This window comes from Vitis riparia, chromosome 6 (assembly GCF_004353265.1).
Source record: "Vitis riparia cultivar Riparia Gloire de Montpellier isolate 1030 chromosome 6, EGFV_Vit.rip_1.0, whole genome shotgun sequence".
In the NCBI taxonomy this organism is placed as follows: domain Eukaryota; kingdom Viridiplantae; phylum Streptophyta; class Magnoliopsida; order Vitales; family Vitaceae; genus Vitis; species Vitis riparia.
In genome coordinates this window covers 22,769,984-22,788,000 of record NC_048436.1, presented here as the reverse complement: position 1 = coordinate 22,788,000, position 18,017 = coordinate 22,769,984, and the positions used below count along the sequence as shown (strand labels likewise).

At 38.9% G+C, this 18,017-nt stretch overlaps 2 protein-coding genes across 2 annotated transcripts in view; one reads left to right on the top strand and one right to left on the bottom strand.

Annotated features, from left to right (window-relative positions):
* LOC117915750 (RGS1-HXK1-interacting protein 1) overlaps window positions 1–2,329 on the bottom strand; it is a 37,451-nt gene extending 35,122 nt beyond the window's left edge. The window contains exon 1 of the mRNA XM_034831430.1: window positions 2,083–2,329. Coding sequence (XP_034687321.1) covers window positions 2,083–2,274 — 192 coding nt within the window. The 5' untranslated portion in view covers window positions 2,275–2,329. The remainder of the gene's footprint in view (window positions 1–2,082) is intronic.
* A 345-nt stretch (window positions 2,330–2,674) lies between these two features.
* On the top strand, window positions 2,675–16,930 carry LOC117916144. Its single transcript, XM_034832017.1, has 5 exons — window positions 2,675–2,953; window positions 3,253–3,446; window positions 6,870–7,185; window positions 14,630–14,725; window positions 16,564–16,930. The coding sequence occupies exons 1-5, from the start codon at window positions 2,858–2,860 to the stop codon at window positions 16,597–16,599; spliced, it is 738 nt and encodes a 245-aa protein (XP_034687908.1). The 5' UTR covers window positions 2,675–2,857; the 3' UTR covers window positions 16,600–16,930.
* Window positions 16,931–18,017: the final 1,087 nt, after the last annotated feature.

The following is an 18,017-nucleotide window of genomic DNA, read 5'->3' as shown; positions in this document are numbered from 1 at the left end:
GAATCTCCTCATATCAACTATTAATCTGAATTCTTTCCTTCTTTCCCCTGGAAATCTAACAGAGTTGAAATCCTCTCCTACACGCCAAGGATCGTCCCACAGACCTTTGATAGCACCTAATTCATCCCAAAAATCCTCTATTTTCCTCATTAAAATTGGACCATAAACACCTTTGGACACCTAGACAAAGCCATCTTCGACATTCCTAAAGCGACTTGAAATGGAGAATCCTCCACACTCTAGCTCCAACAAATCCAAAACTCTATTGTCCTAAAAAAATCAAAATGCCTCCTAATGCTCCTCTAGCATCAACTACAAAAATTCTTTTGTATGTAATTTTTGGTCTTGGACTAAATCGATTATAGATGAAGGACCTTTACCTTGAATCAACTTTTTTGATTGGTAGGGTTCTAGCTGAGGGCTAGTGAGATTTTCTGTATCCCCTCTTCTTTTTCATTATTGCCTTTGGGCGCCTTTTGTATACCCCTTGCATGCTTTGGGTCGGCCTTCAGACACCCTTTTCTTTCTTTATGTGTAATATTTTTCTATGCGTTTACTTATAAAAAATAAAAACAATAATAATAATAATAATAAAACATCAACTACACCCCAATTCAAAAACCTTCCAACACCCAAACTTCTTACCACTTGTAACAACATCTTTTAGGATTAGGATCCGACCATCAACTACAACATTTGTTCTCTCTTTTTGACATATCTTAGGTGTTACCGTCCTCGGTAAGGGAGATCCTATTAATGTCATGGGTCTTTTGTTGGAAGGAAACAGAAAAAGGTGTGGGCACTAGCTCCTTTGTGCCTCTTTTGGACAATTTGGAGGAAGATAAATAGATGATTGTTTGAAAATGAGGAGCTCCCTAACCAAAAATGAAAAAACTTGTTTCTTTGTAACTTGTTGTCTTGGACCAAATCGCGCATAGTTGAAGGCCCAATGTCTTTGTGTGACTTCATTGATGGATTGGGTTCTCATTAAGAGAGAGAGTAGTTTTTTGTTTATCCCTTCCCCCCCATTTTTACCATCTTTTGGTGACCGTTGTATACATCCTATGTACTTTAGTGCATTATTTTTTGCACTTTTTAATACAATCTTCATTTCCCATATATATATAAATTGTTGTTACACAAGCTTGAACATGGAGACTCTTACATCCCCACCCCCAATCTCTTCTACTTGAGTCAAGCCACAAGGGCTAAACTTTTTCTAATTTTGTTGTTAACAGTTGAAAGGCATGACTGGCCTCCGAAGCCACTTGTCCTTGCATTCATTCATTAAGAAATTGAGATGCCATAGGTTTTTCAGATCTTTGATGAGTGGCATTCATCTCCCAGCAGACAGCATCTATTTGAACTCCAAAGATAAACATGGTTAGTGAAGCAGCACTCCACTTTGTTCTCTAATATTGGGCCAGTGAAGAAAATGTGGTATCAGAACCTTAGAGGGAATATTAACAAGACCTCTTGGGAGAAGCTAAAGGAAAAAACTGATAGAGAAGTTGACTGACAAATAGCCTCCGGTTAGTCAAAAGCTCAACAGGTCTCTACAATTTGCTATGATCCTATTGACGCAATATCCAAGATCACACCCAGTTCATCATGTAATCCATATACATGAAATCAACAAGTGATAAGAGAAGGACAAACAGAAGGAAGAGGGATCAATAGCAGGTTTCTATTCTATTTGCATGATCTAAACAGGGCAGGGTAAATTACCGATTCCTTTTCATCGCATAATAAGGAATTTGAAACAAATAGAATGTCTACAAATTCCAACCAGTTGGATTCTGAAACACACATTATATATAAAAGTTATGGAAAAGGATCTCTGATAAAGCAATAGTTTCGTAGAAAGATCATACAAACCAATCACTTTTTTAATCGACTTAATCACACTAGATATCATAAAGACGAGCATCAAAACAGATGAATTTTTCAGGAGGGAGGAAGATGTTCACATAGGGCATACATAGCATACATATAAACAAAAAAATAAAAAATCCATGGACTCAGATGAATCTGAAAACAAAAGAGAAAGGAAGAAAAGAAAGAAGAGGATGAAACAGTAACCTGCAAGGAGCGAAGATGAGAGGACGAGTTTTGCTGGAGAGACAGAGCTGAGCGAATGGCGGAATCTGCCGATTCGCTGACCGTACGCTGCAAATCCTCCGCAAATGAAATGTGCCATGGCTTCTGCTGCTGCTGCGATATCGATTCTCCATCTGCCGGTGCCGGAGCTGACGACGGCGTCGCCTCCGCCATTTTCCCTACCTTGATGCTCTCTCTTCGCAGATCAATTTCCCATGCTTCTATTCCACTTTTCTTACCATATATTTTCTATTAAACTTTCTAGTAAAAATTTTTAATTTTCTTTTAATTGAAATCCTAACTGCATTTTAGCCACGTGGCAAAAGAGTTGGGGTAAAGACCAGTAATACGGACTCCATATTCATTTTCCCAAAAACAAAATTGGTCGACTGTGCAAGGCCCCACAAAAAGATAGCTACACCCTAGGGATTTTGATCGTACATCAGACCAAAACATCTCCGGCCACAATCCCAACGGTGCCTCTCTTTTCTAACGCGACAGATCATTGGTGGGACATAGTAGTGTCCCCGACTCCCCCACACCCAATCAAACCATTTTATTTTCTCAATCAAAAGTAAAAAAAAAAAAACAAGAAAGTTGAAAAACACTCCCTCAAGCTACTAATAAAAACAGATTATTCATACTTGAATCGTGGATTTCAGATTCGTTTCTTCAATGTAGATGCTAGGGTTAGGGTTTTCTTCGTTTGATTTTGTTGCTAAGTATTGGGAGGTTGGTTTCAAACTGAATCGGATATATGATGCTTTGTTCTTCATTCAGAAGTCGGATACAGAATTTTCTTCGTGACTATGATAGGCTACAGTTCTTCGCTGTTATTCTCATTTACATTCAAGTATGTTTACTTCTTTTCGTTTCCTTTTTCTTTGGATTTTCGTAGAATTTTCTGAAACCAGGGATGTTGTAAACGCCATCGTTTGTTTTCTTCTTTTTTTTCCCTTTTTCTTTTTTTCCTTTTTTTATTCTTCAAATTTTGGAAAATAAGTATTAATATCAAGAAAAAGAATTCAGTTTTTTCATTGATCTGAAACTAGAGTTCGTTTGTTTGTTTGTTGAGTCAATTTTGGGATCGTAATTGATAAGTTGATCTGGTCTCAGAATTGTGCTGATTGAACGTTTTGATGTTTTTTCAAGATTGGCTGCGCTTTGGTTGGATCGCTTGGAGCATTGTACAATGGTGTTTTGCTGATTAATTTGGCCGTTGCTTTGTTCGCTCTTGTCGCAATTGAGAGTAGCAGTCAGAGCCTTGGCCGAACTTACGCCGTTCTGCTTTTCTTCTCCATTTTGCTCGACATCTCTTGGTTCACTCTCTTCTCTCATGAGATATGGTGCATTCCTAATCCCTTTTTCTTGTTTAATTTTTTGTTCTAATACGCCTGAATTATTGGAAATCACAAATCGAGCTTTCATTCTTGCAAGTTAAACATTTCTTTTTCTAATAGGGGATGACAAGTTAGTATTAGAGGTTGAGTTGTTTCTTGGTATATCTCATAACCGTTCTACTTTTAGTTTTTTTTTTTTTTTTTTCTCCTTTTTTGCTAATAATTATGTTTATACGAGTACAGGTTGAAGATAACGCATTGCCATCAATAGCTATATATCTTTGTGTTTATACTTCCCAAGATTAAAAATGTAAACTAAGCCCAAATATAGGGAAATAAATGACCTGAAATCCTTATAGGCTAATAAAAGAAAAAAAAAAGGCCACTAAGTTCATGATGCAACTCTGACCTTTTAGTTATACCACTCTGTTAGTTTCCTTCCTTTATGGCCTCAAGATTTTGGAGAGAAATAGCGTTGAAAATTGCTATTCTAGCATATTCTCAGTATTCTAGTAGTTCTACATTTCTAAAAGAAAAATTCATGTATTTTTGTTCCTTTCCTTTGTCACTATTGATTGAAAGTGCTCTTCATCCTTGCTCTCCATATCTTTGACCAATATCTCTGCATATAACTTCTGGGTTTTGGCTTTTCCTATGCTATCTCATTTGAATTTAATAGGCAGATATTGGTTGCTTCAAGTCATCAAGCAAAGGGTGTTAACTGCATTAGATGGTTGGGTTGTTCCAGTCATCAAACATGCTAGTGACCTTTCTTCTCTACTAGCTTTGGATTTTGAAAATCTCCAATAACAAAGCTGATAGGTTACAGAAGTATCTTGGGGCCCAAAAGATTTCCTAGTGGAGTAGTCTAGCCTGAGCAATGATAAGAAAGGAAGGTGGTCCAACATTGGGAGTATGGTGTTTAAGCACAGGTTCTTATAGTTAAATCTTTTTGCAGGTTCCTTTTTGTATTTGAAAGTTTTCCAGCATAAATAACTAGAAATTTATCCCAAGAAAATTTGGCTTATAATATAACCTATTTTGAGTATATAAGATGCTCATCAATTAATACTTATGACATAAAACAAACACAGGCTTTAGAATAAGCTGTATTTCTGTTTCTGTCAGTCTGTCTATAAGTTAATAAAGCAAAGTTCCATTGCATAAGCTATGTTTCTGTTTCTTTCAATCTTTTTCTGTGAGTTAATAGGTGGACAGATGGATGGATTGATCTATTTGTCTTTGAATCTGGAAGAGAAATCTGTGTTTTTATGAAAACTGCATCATGTGTGGTTTTTTTTCTTCTTCTCTATTTGGCTAATCCTCACATCCATAATTAACAAGACAAAGAAAGGATGGATTTAACATAGGAAGCTCAAGTAAATATTTGAGTCTCAACCAAATTCTGTGTTTTTCAGAAAAACCTTGCATGAGAAGAAAGAAAGGGTTGCCTTTTCACAGAAAACTAAACTATGTGTGTAAGAAATAAAGGATTGGCTTTTCAACACAGAAGAAGTACAAAAAGAAGAATATGGAGAAGAAAATTATTTGTTTGTGACAAAACTATCTATTTAACTCTGAGACCGCGGTGTGTTCTCCATAGGGATTGGTCCTTAGTGGGAGTTCGTTTGTTTTTGTGTTTTTTCCTGTTTTTTAGTTGTCTTTGGTGGGAGGATTTCTCATCCTTCTTCTTGTACTTCTTTTTATATTAATATATCTTTGTGGCGTTTCCAATCAAAAAAAAAAAAAACTCTGAGACCGCCGTCTATGTGTGGCAGCAAAAACAAAGGGTAGGAGACCTATCTTCCTTGATAAGATCCAGAAACCCAAAGGAAGGAAGGGGAAAAGGATCTACTAATTTTGAGACATCAAGGCCTATCATTCAGGAAATTTGAGAAATATAGATTTTTTTTATATGAAAACCAGAAATATAAATCTCACGCAAACAACAGAGGAACAAAGTTCTTGAATCTCAATGTTGCAGATTTCTTAAAAAAATCTAAAATCCTAAAAGGTGGTTTTGGTAGAAAAGAGCATCATATTAGCAATATAAACCTCTTAACTTTTTGTGTATCTGAATAAACAAGGGAAGAATTTTTCAGAGAATGATCACTGTAACATGGATCATCTCACAAACAAATTCTGGATATATCTCCATTGGAATCTGGGATGATGAAAAGATCTGGTTATTTCTAGGAATTGCTTCCCAAAGGGATCTATAATTTCCCTACAAGACTTTTTGCAGCTAACTGTTGTTCTGTAGAGTATATTTGCTTAAATCACATAATGCCCAAGAGTATCATGCCATTTTACCATGAGATCCCATTTCTTCAACTCCAAGCTCAAGACCCTTTAATCTCCCAAATGATAAAGTAGTCCTTAGTCTCTCTTGATCACCCACTAAAAATCTCTTTGGTTCTTTTAGAGTCCTATTCGCCACTCTAATTAGAATCTTAGAAATGGACTTAAAGTAGATGGGTGAATTGTCAAGGCAAAGACTGAATAAGAGTGAATCTCCTCGCTAAAGGCAAGCAAGTTCATTTTTTCTTCTGACATTCTAACCTATTATTTATCTTTTCAACCATTGGATTCTAGTAATCAAGGGCTCTAAGATGCCCCCTAAAGAGAAACCTATCAACTTCAGAGTCTGCTCTGTGGTGTCAAACTCTCCCCATTGTAGATTTGGTTCTCATCTTTCTCTTCTTTAAAGGAGGCCTTTTCCCTTACACTCTTATCTTCCGCTACAGCTTCTGCATTTCATACTTCGTAATATAACAGAGATAGCTGGTTTTACAGGTTTACATTAAAGAAAAAGTTTCTTAGATATGTATTGTCAAGTTCTGTAAAATAGTAATTAAATCTGTGTTTCTTACCCAAATCATAAGAATCCATGCTATCTGTCTGCAGTGCATAACACTTCCTACAAATTGATTGAGCACACTTAAAATTGCATCCTTGCAAATAGATTGAGAACACTTCAAATTGCATCCTTATCCGTTTGACACCCAGATCATTTTGAGGAAAAGATATGTTATTTTTGTTTTGATATATGCTTTCTTGTTCCTCATTTTTTTTTCTTTCCTTTAAATCATTACTATCAACCTATCCACCATCACAATTTTAACTAAAATTCTTACAAGCTCTAATCAAGTTTGCAGCTCCTAAGACGTAGTTTTCATCCTTAAAATATAATAAATCCTAGTTGATATTGCAATATTGACCTCAAACAACCATGATTAGTGAAAGAAATCAAGTAATGCTATCTGCATTTTTGCATTGTCACAATGTTGTCTTACCAGCAAACTATTTGTGAGCATAACCATTGGATAATCACATATCTGATGGAGTGAACGTTTATATTTTCTGTAATATTTGGCTGTAGTAATTGTTGTAATTTGTTGTTTGACAAAGACATATTTGTGAATGCAGGAACATTTCTTCTAAGGATTTTGGCCACTTTTTTATCTTTTCAGTGAAACTCACACTGTCAATGGAAATTATTGGGTTTTCTGTGAGATTATCTTCCTCATTCCTATGGATTCAGATGTACAGGTTGGGGGTTTCACATGTAGACAGTACAGTTTCTCGAGAGGCAGATTTTGATTTAAGAAATAGTTTTTTGAATCCTACAACTCCTACTATAGTTAGACAATCCTCAGACTCCGATGAATTTTTAGGAGGCTCTATATATGATCCTGCTTATTACTCATCACTTTTTGAAGATGGTCATGGTAATCAATATGAGGTAGGGTATCCTCCATTGACATGTAAAATTATATGCATATTTAAGCTTGCTTAGATGCTTCTATGTCAAAGTTTCTATCAACTTATTGGGTTGAGATTTTATTGGCTCATTGTGCTTTAATTTTGTACTTTTCAAGTTCATGCAACTTGCCAATGAATGTTTCAGTTCTGCTTTTCTTTCTTGAATTCCTTCTTCTTTGTTTAAGGGCATACTTTTTTGGGCCATTTTTGTTACATTGAGAAACTTGTATGTTTTACCAAAAGGAAAATTTGGGTTTCATTTATAATGAGATACTTTATGGATAGGACAATAAGACACAAACTAGTGTCATAAGTCTTGAGAGTTTGGTTTTGCAGATTTATGCATCAGTAACTTGACCTAGTATACCTGTGAATTCTTCTGGAAATAAACAAAAGATGGGTTATAACATCAAAAGAGAAAAGAAAAATCAAAGAAATTACTAAAAACATTAGAAATTAGGAAAATTATAGGCTACGATAGCATTATAAAGCTGAGCATTCTAGGAAAAGCATTACTTAGTCAAAGGGCTTGTTTGTGTTGCAATAAAATGAATCATGGTAAGTTATGCATTTTCAATCAAAATTCCATCAGATTAGCCAAATTGCTGACTCAGTTCTGGAGAATAAATTCTCTGATTATATTGGATTTTTAAAATTTCCAAAAGCAAAGTTTTTCTTTCTTCTGAAATGTGTGAGAATGACTAGTGAATCTCACTTAATTTTTATTCTCGACTGGAAGCTGAAAATCTCACACCTTAGGTCTGTCTAATCTATGTAAAGACACTGTGACTGCCTCCTGCCTCCACTAGTATCACCACAGGTACTGCCACTGCTACAGTGCCATAACCACTTCCACTACCAGGCCCATTGCCTCCAGCACGACCTTTTCAGCATTGCCACTATTACCATCTGCTCCCTCCCCCCAGCCGTGTGCCTTCAAATGACTACAGTTGTGACTCCTGCTGCCGCCAATTGTAGCTTACCACTGCAGCCATTGTTATTGTCCACTATTAACTATTATCATCTCCATTAGCATTGCTGGCTAACATCACCAAAGGCCTGCCAATGTCACATACCCGCTACTGTCATGCTTGTTGACTACACTGGATCATCAACTAACATGATCATGACCGTGACCACCAACTATGTTGCTTGAGCTATTTGCTGGGGCTGTCTCAACCATTGGTGCCACCTTCACCTCTGCCTTCTCTGCCACCAACAAACTATTTTTTTTTTTTTTGATAAGTAAATAATATTTCATTAAAAAAAAGAGACACTAAAATAGCGACTCTAAGTATACAATACATATACACCTGCCTTCAACAAGGCCAAAAGACAAAGAAAACCCAATACCACAAACCTACTTAGAACCCAACCAATCAATAAAATTAGCTATAGTTAGAGGGCAATCATCTATGAACAACTTAACCTCAGCCCAGACAGTAAGAATAAAAGAGTGTTTCAGTTTCTGAATTGACAACGATTCATTCTTGAAAGCCAATCTATTCCTCTCCTTCCAAACCGTCCAGAAAATGTGAAGAGGAGCAGCTCTCCACGCCTTCTTGCGATTTTTGCCCAGGAAAAAACCATTCCAACTTAGAAGGGTCTCTCTAACTGAAGAAGGCAAAACCCAAGACACCCCAAATAAAGCAAAAAGAAGATCCCATAACACCCTTTTTCTTGAACAATGAAGAAGAAGATGGTTTATGTTCTCCTCTTTCTCAAGACACATAAAGCATCTATTTGCCAAGGCCCATCATCTTTTCTGGACCATATCCAAGGTTAAGGCTTTGCCCCACATAGCCTCCCATGCAAAGAAGCTAATCTTGGGTTGCATATTCACATTCCAAATAAAGCTTGAAGGAAACAAAGATGAACCACCCGCTTCAAGGGCTACATAGAGAGACTTGACCGAGAATTTATCACTCTTGGCTTCAGTCCAGGACACCATATCCTCCACATCCTCAATAACTCTCTTACCCTAAAGCCTCTCCATAAATCTTTCCGCCTCCTCTACCTCCCAATCATTGAACGCTCTTAAAAAACAGGGGTTCCAACCCCCCTCAGCCAAGGGGTCCCAAATATCTGCCACCCACACTTCCTTCTCAACAGTCAAAGCAAAAAGAGAGGGAAAGGACATACACAGAGGAGACTTCCCACACCATCTATCCCTCCAAAAACTCACCCTTCTCCCATTGCCAACTATGAAAGCCAACCTATCGCTCACCAACTTCCAATCCATCCTTATTCCTTTCCACAAACCCATACCATGAGTCTCTCTCACTTCCCGTGAGCACCAACCCCCTCTATCTACTCCATACTTCCCTCTAATCACTTGATTCCATAAAGCCTCTCTCTCATTTGCGAAACGCCAATTCCATTTAGCAAGAAGAGTCTTGTTGAGAAGGGAAAGGCTTTTGACCCCTAATCCTCCTTTTGACTTACTTAAACACACCAACTCCCATCTTATTGAATGAGGCTTTCACTCCAGATTGCCCCCACCCCAAAGGAAGTCCCTTTGGATTTTCTCTAATCTTCGTCTAACTGAGCTTGGTAAGCACAACAATGACATTAGATAAATGGGTAAATTCGATAACGTACTACGAATAAGAGTCGACCTTCCTCCATTGGATAAATATTGTCTCTTCCACATGGTTAACCTTCTTCAGAAGCGCTCTTCCACACCATCCCAAACTGTAACTAACTTAAAAGGAGCACCCAAGGGCATCCCCAAATAGGTGGTTGGAAGACTACCCAGACTACAACCAAAATCCCAAGCAAGATCATCCATATTTTCCACCCTCCCTACTGGAATGAGTTCACTTTTTTCCAAATTTATTCTCAATCCTGAAGCAGCCTCAAACCACATAAGTAGCCAACTGAGATAAGTCAACTGATCTTGTGAAGGTTTACAAAACACCAGTGTATCATCAGCAAACAACAAGTGGGAAATTAGGACCCCTTCTTCGCTCCAACCCTTCACCCTACAACCTGATAAGAAATCTCCCTCTACGGCCCTTTTGATGAAAGCACTAAAGACCTCCATAGCTATGACAAAGAGGTAGGAGGAAAGGGGATCACCCTGTCTCAAACCCCTGGAGCTTTGGAAGAAGCCCATAGGGGTTCCATTGACCAACACTGAGAAACTTGCAGTGAATATGCACCACTTAATCCACCTGATCCATTTCTCCCCAAAACCCATTTTCTGCATAACTGTGAGAATAAAATTCCAGTCCACTTTATCATACGCCTTCTCTATATCCAGTTTGCACAAAATGTCACTCTCATTGTTCTTAAGGGCCGAATCAATGGCTTCATTAGCTATCAACACTGCATCTAGGATTTGTCTACCTTCCACAAACGCCCCTTGAGCTTTGGAGACCACCTTTCCAACCACCTTTTTTAGCCTATTGGCTAAGACATTGGCCAGCCACTTGTACAAGCTTCCCACCAAGCTTATAGGCCTATAATCCCCTAAAGCTTCAGTCCCTGCTTTTTTAGGAATTAAGACCATAAAGGTTGCGTTTAGGCTTTTAACAAATTTACCATTTTCGTAGAATTCCTTGAAGAAACTCATCACATCAGCCTCCACGAAATCCCAAGCAAATTGCCAAAAGGCCATAGAGAATCCATCTGGCCCCGGGGCTTTATCCCCATTACAACCTAATAGAGCGTCGAAAACCTCCTCTTCCATAAAAGGAGTCTGCAATGCACTAGCGTCCAGAGACTCCAACATCTCAAACTGCAGCCCGGTAACAGAAGGGCGCCATTCCCCCGGGTTAGACAACAACATCTTAAAAGCATTGGCAATTCCCTAATATCATTCTCCTCCATAAGTAAGGCTTCGTTAATCTTAATTCTGTCCACGTTATTCCTCCTCCTGTGGGTGTTGGCAATTTTGTGGAAGAAACCGGTATTTCTATCCCCCTCTTTCAGCCACACTTCCCTAGATTTTTGCCTCCACGTGATTTCTTTAAGTAAGACCCATTTTTTATATTCTTCCTTTGCTTCATTTCTAGCTTCCAGCTCTTCCAACGACAGTCTGCTGATTTTCTCCTTTGTATCCCAATACTCCATCTGCTCCAAAACCATATTCTTTCTATATTCTTTCTATATTCAACCCTTCCAAAGGTGTTTCTGTTCCACTCCTTTAACTTAGCCTTCAGAAATTTTAGTTTTTCAGCCAAGATAAAACTTAGGGATCCACTGAAGCTGCCTTCCTCCCACCAATACTTCAATAGGTCCTTTTCACCTTCCACTTTCAACCACATATTCTCAAATCTAAACGGGATAGGGCCTCTTCTCAGGCCCCCTCCGTCCATAAGAAGCGGAAAGTGATCGGACACGGGTCTTGGAAGAACAAACTGCCTCGCATCTCCAAAGTGAGTGTCCCACCCCTCATTAACCAAAAAGCGATCCAGCCTTGAAAAAGACTGGTTATTCGCCCCTCCAGTCCAAGTAAAAAGGCCCCCAACCATAGGCAGATCCTTTAACTCTAGATCTTCTATAACTTCTGAGAACCTTCTCATGATTGAATTCAAGCTCCCTCCTCTGCTGCGCTCTTCCGGACTAAGAATGGCATTAAAATCCCCTACAACACACCACGGCCCATTCCAAAGCCCCTTAATGGCCCCCAACTCCTCCCAAAAACTCTCCCTCTTCCTCCTCAAAGTTGGCCCATAAACCCCTGTAAACGTCCATATAAAACCATCCTCGCAACTCTTAAAAGTGCACGAAATAGAGAACAATCTTTTTTGCATGTCAACCAACTCCAACACCCTGTTATCTAAAAACACCACTATTCCTCCGGCTGCACCCCTTGAATCTACAGCTCCCCATTCAAGGAACCTACCCACTCCTAAACTACGAACAATGCCCGTTGACATTTCCTGAATCTTGGTTTCCTGTAGGCAAACCAGGTCCACCCTATTTTTCTTTATCAAAGCTTTGATCACCTTCCTCTTGTCGCAATTATTGGCCCCTCTTACATTCCAGGTAAGCATGCGGAGCTTCATTTAGACCTGCTCGTGCTTCCCCCCCTTCTCCTCCTCCTCCAATATAGTTCACAGTCCATTCCAACTTTCTCAATTCTCTTTCGAATTTTGACGACTCTAATTTCCTCCTTTTTCTACCATCCAACTTACCTTTTTGAAGCTTCCTCTCTTTCATTCTTTTAAGCAAAAACAAGATTTCCCCTTCGAATCCCTTCGTCGGCATTCCTAGATAGCGGCTAAATTTAGCCAAGCTACTAGAATGCCAACACAGTTCCCCCTCTTCAACCCTCTCCTCCTCATCCTCTTGGGAGACCCTTTCCGAAACCCCCTCTAAAGCCTCCTCGGAAGTCCCAGACTCCCTACCCGCCAAATCCGAGACCTCAGCCTCCCTTCCATCCGCCAGTATCATCCTTAACGGGCCCATAACAGCTCCTCCTTCAGCATCTGAAACTTTTCCCCGGTCGGAAACCCTAGCCATGACAACAGCTTCCCCGTCCCACCCAGAAGGAGTAGAAAAGAGAGAGATATCCCGCTTCCCCAAAGAAGACAAAGGATGAGAGATTTGATCAAAATATCTGGAAGCCTCCTCCAACAACGCCTCGTCAGTGATTTCTGAGAGATTAACGGCCGAACGAAGCGACCCCAGCTTAGACCCAAACAAATCCCCCTCCTGCTTTCTGTCGACACTGAGACGCCCATCGGGAGCCCTAACCCCTTTTAAGTTCTTCAGAATGGGTCATCCCACCCCCACCAGGCCTTTAGAAGGCTCCAAAATGGGCCGGCCCATCTCCTCTAATTTTTTAATCTCTTGGCCCTCCACAACGGGCTCTCTTTGCCGGCCCAACGGCAAATTTCCTCCAGGCCCAAAGTAAGAGCTCTTCCCCCAAGCTGAAAATTGGTCTCCTGTTGTCCCGTCAGCCTCTATTTCTGCTCCCGACATAGTACCAGAGGGCTGAGCTTTCTTTCTGCAGCCTCTTTTACCTACTTTGCACGGCTCAGCCACTTTTGCAGGTTCCCCATGCATCTGTTCTCTCACCATTTTGAATCCAGCGCGTGAATCTCCTTCTCCGTCATCCCTAACCTCCCGCTCCTTACCCTTCTCATTTCTAATCACCGAAACCACTTCCGACAGCCCTGGTTTCACCTCCCACCATAGCTGGAAAGCATAACAAAGGGATCCCACTACTACTTGCATGGAGCTCGGCCACTCTAAGCCTTCAGATCTCACAGATAATCTGGCCCACCGTAGTTCCTTAAAGTTAGCAGTGTTTTCATCCACTGCGACGAACCCCCCGCAACAATCCCCGATCTTTCTAAAAGCTTCTTGACTCCATAAATGCAACGGCAAGCCCACAACTCTCACCCAAACACTCTCGGCTCTCTCGCCATTTTGAGAACACCCCACTTTTGGGTCCCACCTGTCCAAGTGCAGGATCGATTCCTTGAACCATCGGTTTCCTCTTAAAAGCACCTTATCTGCCTCTTCTTTATTCTCAAACTCGATCAGCAAGAGAGGGCCCCCTATCCTCGCAAACTTCAACCCTCCTTTAATATTCCACAGGGATCTCCCCCAACTTTCAAGAGCAGACATATCTAGATCCGACAGTGGAGTCTATCCCCATCTTCCAACCAGACATCGGTCCATTAACTTCCTCTCACTTGGGATATCTTTCTCCCCCAACTGTAACCATACTGCTTCCCCTAACTTTTTCACTCTTGTTTTCACCACATCAACATAGGATTTTTGGGCTTTCCCCTCATATTCCCCAACTATACTCCCTGTCCCATAGGAAGCAGCATTGTCCCTAAGCTCATCCTAAGAAAAAACACCAAGGAAACGAAGCTTTTCAACCAATAAAACCCATCTTCCCAAAATACCTTTTCCTTTTGGAAACACTAAACAATATCTCTTTGATTCCAGGTCAACCACAGAACACAATAAGAACCTACCTGCCTCATTTGCTCGACTTTCCAGCTTAAACCTCCTTCCTCCATCCTCCCACCTTTTAACAAGACCCTGCACAATATCACCCCTACAGCAAGCCTCCACCCCTTCCAACAAACAGCACAAACTAAAACTTCCAAACCTAACCCACGAAGTAAAGCCTCTACTCCTTTCCACAATGATTCCCTTACATCTCTCCCCATGCACCTCTACAGAAATTTCAAAGGATTTTGAATCCACTGCAAACCAGCATCTGCCTCCTCTTTTAGCAAGCATCTCCTCTATGTTAATGGGGTAATCACACAATTCCTGCATAATTTGCCATTTTATAATCAGAGAATTACATTTTTCATTATAAATGTAAATCTTGATTGTTATTTATTTTTTACAAGTTCTCTTTCAAACTTGTAAATCTTGCTTGCTATTTATTTTCATTATAAATAAGTGTATATCAATTTGAGGCCATTCTTGTGATTGGAGTGCAGGGTCAGAATTATATGGCTGAGGGTGGCTCTACGTCTGCTGCTGGATCTTCTCCTCAACTGAAAGCATCCATAGGCAGATCTTTCCAGGCTGTAGATGTGAGTAACTATCCACTGTCTTTAATTTCTTATGTACCTCTGGTCATGATGTCAATCTATAGGATTTTTGTGTTCCATGAAATTTTGATCTTGAAATTAACCCCACCAGACACCATGGTCAAATGGTTATCTTGAATAGTACCCATTATTAAAGAATCAAGTAGGTAGCTATGGTTATGACACAAACAAGATCAAAATAAACCCGAATTCACCAATTCATCGTCATTTCCCACAATTTTGTATTATTTTTTTAGTCTTATTCATTGTCATTATCTCCCCAGTATGACTGAAACCTGGAATCAGTTTAAACCAAACCCAGCATTCTGTCTCCAGAACCAAAGGATCCCTGATGCGGATCAAAGACAAAGTTGAGTGTTAGATTGAGGGAGAAGTTTATTTTTTCACATCATATTCTTCTTATTCTATAACTTCTATTATAAACATGCTAATTTGAATTATTGATCTAAAATGGTAGTTTCTAACCTTCTGAGCCTCTTATAACAAGCCCTTTATTTACCTATGAAAAAAAAAAAAAATTTACCCATGGGGTGTCCTAATTCTTGTCACAACTATGCGTGCAATGCATATTCATGAATTTTCGCGTTCAATTCAATTCTGAGTTTCTGATATGCTCTGAACCTACAAGTAGTATATTTAAAAGAGATGGCTATAGTCATTTTTCTCCATGTTTTCGATATTGGAACTACATTGTGTTCACATTTAACTCAATTAGTTATCCTGTCTTCCTCATAAGAGTCAATATTCTCATTTAACAAGAAAAGGAAAATGTTTTCAATGCCCAGGACTATTAGTAGATATGTGGTATTTGTCTGAACTTAACTTGAGTACCTTGTTCTGATTAACCTGAGTGACCCCAGCTTAAGAAATCTTTGGAAAGGTGGTATTCTATGTATTGGTTGGCTTTTAGGTAACATAACTCCGACACTTCATTTTTGAAATAGGTGTTTGAGTTGATGGTTTGAGATGGCTATGATTTTCAAACTGCATTTGCATAGGTTATGTTTGGTTCTTGAAAAGTACTAGGGAAAGAAAAAAACATCGAGGAAAATAATTTTTTCATGTTTGTTATTATTATGGAAAATATGAAAGAAAGTAAAAAATAATTAAAATTAATAAGAAACTTATATATTTTTAAATTATTTAATCTCTTTATATAAAACAGTTAAATAAGTGAAATGAGCTTGAAGTAAGATATAAAAATAATTTATTAACTTTAAATCTATTTTTTATTTTCTTTCACTTTTTCTTTCCTTTTGTTTTTATTCTTTATTTTCTTTCCTGCGCATTTTCCCAAAAACTTTTCAGAAACCAAACATAGCCATGTAGTTCCATGACCAGCTATGAATCTTCCAAATAGGATCATCTGCTGATTTCATTTTAGTCATTCAGTTTTACAATCCACACTGCTGCCTCTGCCTTTTGCTTGCTCATCTCATGTGCTGCTTCAGTTTTCCTAGTTTCATTAGCAAGGGAGTAGAGAAAATTGTTTGTGATTGCCCTGCTTTTATTCATGTCAATTGTAACTGAAGCACTCGGGTTAGAAATTCCAAGCCCCACCATTTTTTTGGTCTCCATCACTGAGTTGGTATTTGTTGGCATGATGGATTTAATCGTGGGTTCTGTCATATGCATCTAAATTTTGCTGAATTGTTAATCCTCAACAAGAACATATCTTGTGTAATTGAAATCTGGATTGACTGAAAAACTCCATTTATTGTAGTGTCAATTCATGGCCTTATGTGCTGTTACTGTTTTCAGCCCAGTTAAGAAGCTCATTGCTTTTCATTATTGCTTATTGCTACACTCCATGCTTGCAGGTTGAGACTGCCGTATGCAATCGTCAGAAGAACTGAATTCGAGTCGGGGGGAATGAAGAAAAAAAAAAAAGAAAGAAAAACGAAGGGAGATTTTAATGGGAGTATGTCATGTGTGAAATCTACGTGCTTGGCCCCACTCCTCGCACGCATCCATTTGTTTTGAGATTTGGTTTAACTCCATGCGGCCAGGGTTGCGACGGGGGAAGTGGGCTTTGTACAGTCATCATTTTTTGTTTCATTCTTTTTTCCAGGACAAGTGCTGCTAATATTTCATTGTGTAAAAGAAACCCGTCCTGCTTATCCTCCTGCAAGGACTCGTAAATTCCAAAGGTTTTGCCATATTAAAAGTCATTATTTCACTTTCTAATCATGTACGTTAATCCCGGATCGGATCAGGACCTAAATGTCACATGCAGATCACATGCACTCACATTGGCATGTTGGGGTAGGTCTGCACCTGCACCGCTACTTGAGCATCCTTTCATGGTGAAGAGCCCCAGGTTGGTGCACGTCTCTTTCCCTAAATTTGAAGCTCAGCTCTTATACTTTTTACCTGTTTCTCAGCTAGCTCTCTGTTGATTGTTTTTTCAATTAACAGAGGATATGTACAGAATGGCTGTTAAAAAAACTATTGAAAAAGTAACGTTGTTTATGGGACTTAGTAACGTTCTTTTGAAACAATGGATTCATAGTAAAAAACAGTTTTAGTATGTTATTGTTGACTTGGTCATTTTTCATATTAAGGAAAAAAAACTAATTTGGTTTCTACCATAAATTTCTTGTTTGAAAAGATGAATTTTTTGTAAAATAGAATCTTGATATCATGCTTATCTTTGAAAATGACAAATTCAATATAAATAAATAAATAACGAATTGAAATTTGTCTTTGAAGTATTGATATGAACCACGTTTTACACGACTTCGAGTTTTGGGTGGTAGTTTGTTATCATATTTTAATTTTATTTTTTTTTTGAAAAGGAAAAAAAAAAAAAAAAGAAGGGAAGGTTAGAAAAACATGTAGTGGTTGGGTTAACCATCGGGGTGAATAGATGGAGATTTTGGTGATGGGGGTGGGGGGGTGTTGGGCGTTGTGGTTTGTGGGATTTAATGGATGATGAGAGCAAAAGGAGGTGGGGCTGAAAGGGTGTGAAGGCCACGTGATGTGGATGGGAAATGTAACGCATAGAGAGAGCAGCATCGTGGAATGCGCACTAAAGAGCAAGCAAATAATAATGAATTAGACAATGTTATTATCGTTATTATTATTTTTATCATTAGTATGTTCGCGTACATGAAAGCTGTTCATCCACTGCTCCCAGCTCGTTCCTCACTCTCCTCTTTGTATTTTTCTCTCCCTTTTGTGCTCTCATCTTTCAGTCCAAGGAAGTGTCCTTGAAAGCCTACTTCCCTCTTTCTTACCTATTCCGTAATACCCCAAACTTCAGTTTTATTCT